The 10,912-nt window shown below is 48.9% G+C and overlaps 1 protein-coding gene across 1 annotated transcript; it reads left to right on the top strand.

The window, feature by feature from the left end:
- The first annotated feature begins 584 nt into the window (after positions 1-584).
- On the top strand, positions 585-5,485 carry MMGT1 (membrane magnesium transporter 1). Its single transcript, XM_071757683.1, has 4 exons — positions 585-726; positions 1,289-1,341; positions 2,249-2,352; positions 3,259-5,485. The coding sequence occupies exons 1-4, from the start codon at positions 645-647 to the stop codon at positions 3,419-3,421; spliced, it is 402 nt and encodes a 133-aa protein (XP_071613784.1). The 5' UTR covers positions 585-644; the 3' UTR covers positions 3,422-5,485.
- The last annotated feature ends 5,427 nt before the right edge of the window (positions 5,486-10,912 follow it).

The raw sequence follows: 10,912 nt of genomic DNA, 5'->3' as shown, positions 1-10,912 counted from the left end.
ATTCAGTGTGCTGACACCTGTGGCCATGTGCCAGAAACCATGGTCAGCCCCAAGGTTGGGTCGGTGTAAACTTCCCACCCTATTTACCAAGAAACGTGTAGCCAGTGGGGTGAGGGCTGGAGTAAATGCCCCAGTGGTCGGTTTAAAGGTGATCTGCTGAAAACAGCCTCAAAGAATTGCTTTCCTGCTCTGAATCTTTGTGCCTCAGGGGCATGAAAGACCCAGGATGTACGGAGGCAAAGGAGGTAGGTCTGGCCATACAGGACTGTCAGGTTTTTCCTTGATTTGCCTTGATTTGGGGTTGGAGCATCAGTTCCTGCACACACCGCGCATGCCTTGGCACCATTTTTTCTTGCAATGGATTCCTCAAGTTTTGAAGCTAAACACCTGGAAATTGGGGATTCCCCCAGGCCCCCGTAGCCCCACACTCTGCTCTTATCCGTGGGGACGAGCCCAGTTCCCGGAGCCCCCCCAAACTCCTTCGATTCCCTCAATGGCCGCGATCCCGCGTGGGAAGGCGGGGGAGGCCACGCCCTTTGAGCCATAGACCACGCCCCTTTACGGACACGCCCTCTCGTGACGCCATCAGCAGGCGCCGGGGGGGGCGGGCGCCCCTGGCGGCGGCGGGGCGAGTGGCGGCGGTGATGGCGGCCGCCTCGGTGTGGAAGGGGTTGGTGGGGCTCGGCCTCTTCGCCCTGGCCCACGCGGCCTTCTCGGCGGCACAGCGTGAGTGAGCGGGCGGGGCGGGCAGGGACGCACCGGCAGAGCCGTCTTCTGAGGAGGGCCGGGGAGCGGGGCGGCCCGCCGGGCCCCGTCACCCCCGTCCGGGGCGGGGGCCAGGCCCGACCGCGGCGGCATCACCATCATCACCACCATCCCCGTCACCATCAACACCATCCCCGCCGCCGAGCCGCCCCCGGGGGAGGCTCTCTCCTTGCGGGCCGAGCGAGGGGAGCAGAACCGGGGACTTCCCGGGACTCGCCCCGTGCCGGCGCCGCCGCAGCCGGGGCAGGGAGGGGAGGGGAGGGCTGGCGGGCGCAGCATCACGGGTTCAGTCCTTGAATCTGCCGTGCCCGCAGCCGCGCTCCTCCCGGCAGCGAGGGAAGGGCCAGCGGGGAATGCCCGGGGGAGCGGAGGGGCTCCGGGAGCAGCCCGGGTGCTGGGGGTGGCCGGGACTGACCCATGGCACGGAGCAAGTTCCTGGGGGGTCTGGGGGGGATTTGTGTTGCTGTGCTGGTTATTTGGTCTTGCAGCGTGTTTGATGCAGGCGTGTGGTTCTGTTTTGTAGATCGTTCTTATATGAGGTTAACAGAAAAGGAAGATGAAACGTTGCCCATAGATGTAAGTCAAAGTTTTTACAATGTTTGAAAGGTGTAATGCTGTGTGGGTAGTTCAGGCTCTCTCATTGCTTTTGGTTTTTTGGTGGTTTTTTTTTATGTAATAGGTAAGAACGATGGGTAAAAGTTCTTAAATTGCATTTTTGTTTGAGCTTCCTTTGTCAAAAAGAATCGGGTTTTCTTATCCCAACTTCCTGCAGTGTCAGACCTGTCAGAGAGAACAAACCCCAGGTTCAGACCTCCCTTTCCTTCTGCAGAACTGCCCCGAAGCATCTCATCCAGGAATTCCCTGAATGCAGCTCAGAGAGCTTTTGTCCTCTCCTTCTCTGCAGCATAAACATCCTCCTGTCTCTGGCTTTTCTTGGCTGACATTTGTATATCCACCCTGGCTCTGTGCCCATTTCATCCCTGCACACCCTGATTCAGGAAGATGTTTTGGTGTTGTTTTTTAAAAAAAAAACTTTAATTTTCCTGGGTTTTTTATGCTCCACTTTAATTATAACCTGTTCCATTTTTGCTTAACCAGAGAGGTGAGGAGATCAAACACCCACAGCACTCATGCACAGCACTGGGACCCAGCAGCAGCTGCCACCACTGCTGCTGATTTTTTTGGGAAGTGGATGAGATCCCTCAGTGTTTCCCCTCAGTATTTCCTTCTAAGATCTTGCTGAGGAGCCATGTGGGCCAGTTCTAGTTCTGGTTCTGGGCCCACAACTGAGAATCCTCTCAGTACTGTCCCCACGTTGCTGTGCTGTGCAGGGTATTTCATCTTGCCCTGCCTCAGTTTCCCTGTGGTTGAATTGCCCACCCCTGAATGAAAAGCACAGCAGAGCCTGTTTGAAAGATGAGATTTTTGGGTGTAAATATGAATAATATGGAGTAATGTGTGTGTTGCCTTCCCTCTGTTGCAGATAGTTCTTCAGACTCTGTTAGCCTTTGCAGTTACCTGCTATGGGATTGTACATATTGCAGGAGAATTTAAAGACATGGATGCCACTTCAGAACTAAAAAATAAGTATGTTTTATTTCCTCTTTTCATAAAGTATCTGTATCTGCTACCAGAACACAGTGAAATAGCTTGCTCTCTGCCTCAGTTCCTCTTAAATGCATCTTGTAGACAATAACACTGAGAGCAGTCACATCTGGGAACCCCAACAATGCCTTGAATTTCAGAGAGTTAGATAACTAGAACAAATTAAATAAACATCTTGCTTTTCCTCATCCAAAATCCTGCTGTGCAGAGTTGGTAGAGGAATGAAATGTCACAGAGTAAGAGTCACAAAGTGCTGTTGGGAGATGGTCTCAGACTTCAGGCAGGGTGTCTCTGTCTCTGCTTCTTTTCAAAAATATGAATGATTTGAATCTCACACTGAACTGTTTAATGCAGAATATTTGAAGGACTTAGAAGGACTTTGAGCCCAGGTTTTGGAAAGGCTGTGAAATTGGGCAATGGGCAGACAGGGCCTCTCTGGCCATTTCCAAAAATAGGGGAGTACGGAGAGAAAACAAGTTGACATTGAGGTGTTTTAATAGCATTTACCTCAAACCCTTAGCACCAGGCACAGAAAGGGGTGGAAAGCTGTCAGGAAACGGTGTCCAGGTATTGACACAAGTGGCAGCTGCCCTCAGGTGTGGTACCTGTGCAGGTAGGAACTCACAGGCCTGCCCCTGAGTTCAAGGGGGGAAGGTGAAGTTTGTCTGCTGGGGACACACAGCCTCTGCGTGTTGTGCTGTTGTTTTTTATACTTGTCTTTCTATTTCCTCTGTGTTTTGGTTCAGGAATCTTCTAAAGCAAGCAAGAGCTTTAGAGTCAGAGCTTATACTTCTCTGTCTGTAAAAAATTGGTGTGCCCTAAAATGCCTCTCCTAAACCCCCTGCTCTAAAGCGGTGTTAACCTTGACTTTCTGCATTTGTTTTGAAGGACGTTTGACACGTTAAGGAACCATCCATCTTTTTATGTATTTAATCATCGTGGTAGAGTACTGTTCCAGTCCCCAGACACAGTGAATTCTTCTTCAAACCAAGATGCTTTGTCATCCAGCTCATCACTGAAATTTCGAAAACTTGAACCTCTGCGCCGCTAAGACTTTTACAGATTATAATAATAATAATAATAATAACCCAGGACACTGAGATGTAATATTGAAGTCGGGGATGTAAACACTTTTTTTAATTTCTGGAGCAGTATTTATATTGATCTTCCAGACTTTATAAAATATATATATATATATATATATATATATAAAACTAAGGACCTTCTTTGTACACTGTTAATGAAAATGACTGAATTGTGAATTGGCGATGCAGTGTAAATTATTCTACAGTTATGCTGTGAAACACATCTTCAAATTTTCATCTATTAAAACAAGTTGCAGCTGACTTCAGTTACAAAGCAAGCTAGTTTTTACTGCAGTTAATGTTCTTTCACAAGAGGGAATGTTTGGATTGTATTTATTTTCTGTTTGCTTGCACTACAGTTTATGGAACTCCTTCAGAAATACTGTGTGCACTGTATCACTTACCAGAAAAAGGGGCAGTGTCTCTTGGGGTGCTTAGGAGACCTGCAGGGCATAGGCACAGGAAGTCAGAAAGATTGCTTTAATTTTTATTTTTTTACAATGCTGAAAACAGTTGTGTTTTTTTCCTAGTTTTCTTTTTTATTACCACATTATTTCCCTGTTGCCCTCCTTCGTTTAACTGCAAAGTGTCCTGTGCTGCCCCACGTTGGGTGCCTGGGATGTGGCTGCACACTCAGGGCCTCTGTGGGGAAGGCAGCTCACAGCTGGCCACGTAGCTCACCCACCATGCCCAGCTTGTTTTCCTGCTGTGTTTCTGTTCTCTCTGGCTGTGACTATGGGAATGTTCATCAGATGGCTGAATGCTGTGCTGGCAATGCTGCAAGTTCCTGAGTCAGCTTCTAGGGGAAGTGTTTAAGGATCAATAAGAAACATTGATTGATATTGGTCCAGGAGTGGGATCCAGCAGCCAGGTCTGTTTGCTGGCACTGGTACCGTGCAGGTCACCAACCCATCGTGGTACAACTACCCCTGTTTCTGCCAAGAGTCTTTCAATTTGATTTCTTTTTTTTCCAGTTGATTTAAGATTATTGTCTTGATTTCATGTATTAGGACAGATGATACAGTCTTTAACTCTTACTGATATCTAAATTCTCATCTCCCCTTAGGGGCTGAATCAGTGCTAAAATTTCTCTTGGTCTGGCATTTTACCCACCTGACAGCAAAGAGATGGTAGTTTGAGATACTGATGGGGCCAACTTGAATTTTTCCCAGTCTGAGGAAGTCTCACTGCTGCTGTGGAAACTCAACCTTTTGTCCTAGCATCTGGCTGTTGGTTTGTTTGTTTTTTTGTTTTTTTTTTTTTTAAAACTGTTAAATATCATCAAAGGCAAAAAGCTTAACAAAAATTCCCCGTAAAACTGAAGCCTCTTTTCTAGCTCTGCCCATCCTATGGAGTGGGTGCCCCAGTGCTAGAGCAATATCTGTAGCTGCTGCTCTACAATCACTCTGAAGCATCTGGGTTTGGTTAGAAAGGGTTAACTCACTCTGCCAGCTGAAAGCTGCCGGATTACTTCCTAAATTGTCCTGGTTGGTTCCCCCGGCTGGTGTCACAAATCAGCTCCTGCCAGCTGCTGTCACCAAAGGCCTCAAAAATAGTAAGTATCAGGTCAGCTCTGTATTGCAGACAGCTCTTTCCTTGGGCTGCTGTGCAGCAGCCTCTGCAGGGAGGGACGGGCTGAACATGGGCCAGGTGACCTTGTGAGGAGGCAGAGAGGAAAGAGGGAACTGGGGGAGGGAGAAGCAAGGCAGGTGGTCAGTAACCACTGTACCAGACTGATCCTGCAGCTGGCAGTGAGCCGTTCACAGGCTGCTCACCCTTAGTGTCTGGGAAACCCCATTTGTGCTGCTGTGAGGCTACATGGACCTGCCCAAGGTGCTGCTGGGGGACAGGGTGAGTGGAGAACATCATCTGCTCCTCAGAGTGGGTCCTGCTAGGAAGATGCTGTTGACTGCATCAGGTCTCATGACAAATAGCCTTACTCTTCAGCAGCAATGGTTATATCACAAAGCTGTACAAATTATTTTTTCTTATTGATCTCACAATGTCCAATAAAAATTGAAATCCTTGAAGCGTTCGGGAGTTTGTTTTTTCAGACCACCCTGGGGCCTGCTGCAGCAGATCCCTGATAACTGGGTATTTAAAAGTGATTGTCTTGTTCTATGAATTACAGCAGCTCTGTGTGAAAGCTTGTGCCTGGCCTGGTGTTCATTATTCTGAGCTAAGATCAGGAGGGGGGATCAAAACATCACACCACAAGTAGCTAAATACTTAGGAGGGAAATGTTACCAGCCAGGGATCTGCCTGCCTTTGGCATTCCTAGACAACACATCTGGCAGAGCTGATATATTTTCTGTCTGCCATTTTACCATAGTAAAGGGTTTTCTGCCATGTGTAATCCCCTGCTAACCCACAGGACAGGCTCCTGCAAGGTCTGGTATTGCAGCAGTTGCTGGGGGAAGCAGCCAACTCGTGGGGCTGGAGATATTAAAAATCTTGGCCTTGCGTAAGATCACTTTTCATTCCCTGTTCTGCTTTACCACGGGGAGAGGTTGAAAAGTGAGCAAAGAACTGGGGGACTTTGCTTAACTACAGCATCCATCATGATTGCACCAGAGAGAGCAGCAGACTCGCCCTTCATCAGCTTACAGTGCTGCTGCAGCTCAGCATCCCACACTGAGTACAAGGGTGTAAACCCCAACAGGCAGTAACAGCCCCTTCCCAGAGAGAGCAGGGAAATGGCAATTACTTTTTTAACTCTATTTTTGGCTTCTTTACTACTTGGTTGCCATGCTTTGCACTCCTAACCCTTCATTGCCTCACCCACAGGGACAGAGGGGACAGGCTGAGCTCCACCCTCAAGAGTGGCCCCAATTTCTGCTCCTTTTGGGGGGGACTCACCTGCACTGAAAGGCAGCAGCTTTTCCCCCAGAAGATTCGGAGAGGCTGAGGCTCACCCCGTGGTGCTGCCCTCCCTTCCCCAGCCCTGGTGGGTGAGAGGAGCTGCAGCTCCCTGTGCTGTCCCAGCCGCTGGCTGTGCCGAGCTGGCAGGCTGCCGGCACGGAGGGGAAGGGCAAATAAAGGCTATTTTGAATGTTAAACAAGCAGAAAAAAAACTTTGGTACCAGCTTTCTGAGCCCGGCACTATCAGCAAAGGCAAACCCCTCCTTTTGTTTGGCCTTGAGGTTCACATTGAAGCTGTAATCACCTGGGGGAGAACCAAGGCGGAAATAAATCTGGCGTTCTGGCAGGTAAAAAGCCTTTCAATCAGCCCCGTATTGGTCTCCATGATACAATGTCATTTCTAAACACTTCAGACTCCAACAAAAGCTACATCCTTAAAATGGCAGCTAATTAATTTTCCTGTCCTGCTAACTTAATCCTTTTTCCAGCCAAGGAAGGCAAACGGGAGTTCAGGAAGCAGTGAGGCAGGCGGGAGGCTGGCAGCTTCAGCAGGAACACAAACCCCAGGGCTCCTTGGCAGGGGCCCAGGCCATGCAGTGTCACAGACTACCAGGCCCTTTGCAAAAGAAGGAAGGAAAAATAATTATTAAAAAAAAAAATATTAAAAAGAGGCAAGATTTGGATTATCAAACCAATGGCTCATCCTTTGCTAATGGTCCTGGGGGAGCAGGGGGAGCCCACAGGCTCCCACAGACAGATGATGCGGTTATTTACCCCCTGTTTGCTGCCCTGGTGTAACCCCTGCTGCCAGAGGTGGCCCTGGCACTGCCCTCCCTGCCCATCCTGGTGCTGCCTGAAGCAGTTTCCTGGGATTATCAGGAGGCACAACACAGGGCTGGAGGGCTTCACTTAGGAGTTAAAAGAAAAAAAACTTCCCCAAGGTATTTTTGCTGGATATTTTAGAGCAGTTCAGGGCCAGCCTGGCAAGGCTGATGTCCTCCCAGCCTTGGCTGCCCCAGCATCATCCCCTGTCCCCAGGAGGTCTCTGCTGCAGAGCAGGATGCAGGGAGAGTGCCCGATGCCCCTAGCAAATGCTGAAGCAGCAGTTTACTCCCCTGTCCCAGATGCAGAAGCACTCAGATGCATCAAAAAGCAGTTTTGGAGCAGCCAGTTGGTCACTCTGAAGAGCAGCTTCTTTCCCCACACACACATGAAGCTGTTCCCCCTGGGAGAGTACCAGAACCTCCAAGGCACCCACAGACCCAGGCTCAGCCCCCAGCAAGGGCAGCCCCACAGTAGGGCAGCACCTCCCCAGCACAACACAACACATGTGGAGGGGAGAGAAAGGGCTAAATAATGTCCCCTCCTTCTCCAAGACCACCGTGCTGCTCCTGGTTTGCAGCCCAGCATCACATACAGGGCCCTGACCAGGGACCTGGGGGAGAGCAGTGCCACTTCAAGCTCAAAGTTGCCACCAGCCCTCAGAAGCAGAAACTGGCTGCTCCTTCAATACCTGTTGTTTGAACACAACAGCCTGAAACAACAAAGGGAAAGAAGCAACAGAGCAAGAACTACGTTCATCTCACGTGGGAGGGACCCACATATTCCATGGGGTTCAAACCTCAGGTTTACTGCAAGCCCAGCCATGCTCCTGGCTTGGGTTGGCCAGCACTGGCAGGAGAGAACAACCTCTGAAAGGGAGAGGTGGAGATGTCTCCCCACCTGGCATGATGTGAGCAGTCAGACCTCAGGGAGGGCTGCAGGGTACTCTCCTCTCTGCCCTTGCTCCTCACACTTCACTGGCAACTGCAGAGCTTGAAAGGACCAGAAATGAGGCTCAGCTCCACCATGTTCTGGGGAACAGAGCACCAGGACTCTCAGCAGGGATCAGCCAATACACAAGTTAAGAGAGAAGCACTGAAAAAAATGCGGTGAAGTTCCAGGACAAGCAGAGCTGACATCCACCAGCACAGCACCACAACATCCCACTCACAAGGCACTGACTCACAAGGACACCCTACCCATAGACACCAAGTTTGGTGCAGCTCCCACCTTTCTGAGGAACTTGCCCATCTGTGCCTTGGGTGTTTCATTGGTATTTTTCAGCCTTTTACTGGTTTCCTATTGTGAAGAGAATAGTCCCTTTCACTTCCTTGCTTTCACAGCCCCTCCTTGCCTCAACGGGGTGGGCACACTGTGCCCAGGGGTTCAGTGCAAACCCTGGGAAGGAGACAACTCTGCTCACATCTGCAGGAATGCACGATGGGGCTACCTGAAACCCAGACAAAAACCAGCTTTCAACTGCCCCTTGGGGTCAGAGCTGCCTCTTGGTGCTCTTGTGTCACCACTCCACCACTCAGCCTATTATCCAGCAAGTTTCCCATCACAGCAGAGGCTGTGACCCACCAGCAGCCACTTCTCCTCAGGGAACTGACAGACACTTCCCTGGAGTCCCTCTCACATCATTTCACCTCCTGCAGGCTGCAGGGATGGCTGCAGCACCAGCTCACTGAGCACCCTTCCCAGCACCTCTCGTTGCTGCTGTGCTGCAGGTGCCACACATCCATGTTCCCGTTTCCTAACGATTCTCCTGCAGCAATGGCTGAACACAACGCACCCAAAACAACCTCTCCCAGGGGTTCAAAGGTCTCCCACTGTCTCCTTTTCCACTAATAATAATTTTAGATAGCAGCTTCTATACTCTGCCCACTTCTCCTTGGCAGAGGGAGGAGCCCCGAGTCCAAGGATGCCAGAGGAATTTAAGAATCCACTTTTACATGGCTGAGAAAGGTACTGGAGCAGCTCTGGTCAGAAGCCAGAACTCAGCTTTAAAGAGGCAGTACCACCACAAGTGCCTACAGGCTTGAGGGACTTCTCTACAGCTTTTCCACCTCCCTCTTTTCAAGCTCCTACTTTTTCCCAGAAGTGAACTTCCAGCAAAAGGCACCCACTTCAGCCACCTCCCCATGGAAATTGGTCACAGAGATCCTGCCCCATCCACTCCCCACACTCCCTCCATGCCAGCCCCAGGCTTCAGAGAGCAGCAAACCAACATGCAGAGGAGCCCAGCAGCTAACATGTTGTTTTGTGGGATTTTCAAAATAACTCTGTGTGCATGACCAAATTAGAGCATGGATTTTATAATCATCTTTGCTAGTGACACACTCTATGACCTTGGGCAAGTCCCTCCATCCATCTTTAAAGGCTGTCTCTGAGGATTGCCACAAAACTTTAATTAGCAACCCTAAAAGTACTTGAGATTGTCTGTCTTCCAAAATAACCAACTGCAGATGAATTGGAACAACCTTATTTTCAAATTCTGCAAGCAACTGGGATCCAGGCTGCTCTCAGATCAGTCTCTTCAGCAACATAATCAAAATTAAACGTACCAGCTGTGCATGAAGGATTTTAATACACTGCACAGACTGGAAAATACCTGAAAGAGCTAATGTTATTTTTCCATGGCTGGGATGTCACTGTTGAGCAGCTGCATTATAATCATCTGCAATCAGCAAAATGCCATTTTTTTAAAATCACTTTTTAGTCTTGAGGAAGAGAGTTCATTTTTTGTTTAGTCCTATTTAGGAAAGCAGATCCTGAGGCACTGGCTACCAAGACATCAGGCAACTATTCCAGCCATGTAGACTCATCAAAACATCTTCAACTACCTACAATCAAACACAAATTATACTGACAGGTCCCTATCATTGTGAAGTTTCTCACACTACCACCACCTCAAGAAACAGTATGTGCATTTTCACAAATCCAGCAAAAATTTATTTCCCTTTGCCTGAAGACAGTAGCCTATTGTCACATATCCAAGACCTAGGATGGCACCAGAGCCAACTCCCCCCTCAGGGAAAACCTGAGCTCAGCCCAGCACCCTTCTCTGTAAGGGACAGCTCTGCACAGATGGGTCACAGCTGCAATATGAAGCAAGAGGGAAAGTCTTCCAATTGCATCTTTTACAAAGGGCTGAACCTCTCTTTGACATATTCTAAGTATTAAATATTTACAAATAAAATGTAACCTTAAAATATGCATGTACTTTGGAGAAAATTACAAGAAGCAGGCTAACCACACAAATAAAAGCTTTGTTCCTCTAGCTACCAAGATGTTTATAAACCTCTCCTCCCATTTCACTGCCCTGCAAAGCAGTAAGGATTGACATACAGGAACACACCATGAGGATGCTTTGCAAATAGCTTTCTGTCCCTCATACCAGCTTCTCAGCAGCAGCAAGTGGAGCACTGGGATACAGCAAATTGCCAGAGGTGCTCAGTATTTTAAGAGACATTATGCAAGACTGCTTGCATTAGAGGAGTGACAGTGATTGAGCTGACAGCTACCATATCTACATGCCAAGGATCTGGCTACTTCCACTGCTGTTGGAGCTGATCCAGGAAGAGAAAACATCCATGAAATTCCCATTGCAGATGTGGAGATGAAAATTCCCCAAGCTCTCAAGAAAACCAAGTAAAACCTCCAGCAAAAATCCAGTCAAAGGTTTCCATTCCAGTGCCTTTCTCAGGCCAAACTATTCATTTGGACTTCACCATAAATTGTTCAGCAGCTTCAGCCCAAGCTCAAAAGCT

This window comes from Heliangelus exortis, chromosome 14 (assembly GCF_036169615.1).
Source record: "Heliangelus exortis chromosome 14, bHelExo1.hap1, whole genome shotgun sequence".
In the NCBI taxonomy this organism is placed as follows: Eukaryota; Metazoa; Chordata; class Aves; order Apodiformes; family Trochilidae; genus Heliangelus; species Heliangelus exortis.
This window is presented reverse-complemented; position numbering and strand designations above follow the sequence as displayed.

Excerpts from the sequence above, each read along its gene's own strand:
- MMGT1 (XM_071757683.1), top strand. The coding sequence starts at position 645 with ATGGCGGCCGCCTCGGTGTGGAAGGGGTTGGTGGGGCTCGGCCTCTTC. Across the intron at positions 727-1,288 it reads GGCCTTCTCGGCGGCACAGC|ATCGTTCTTATATGAGGTTA; the intron begins GTGAGTGAGCGG and ends TCTGTTTTGTAG. Across the intron at positions 1,342-2,248 it reads ATGAAACGTTGCCCATAGAT|ATAGTTCTTCAGACTCTGTT; the intron begins GTAAGTCAAAGT and ends CCTCTGTTGCAG.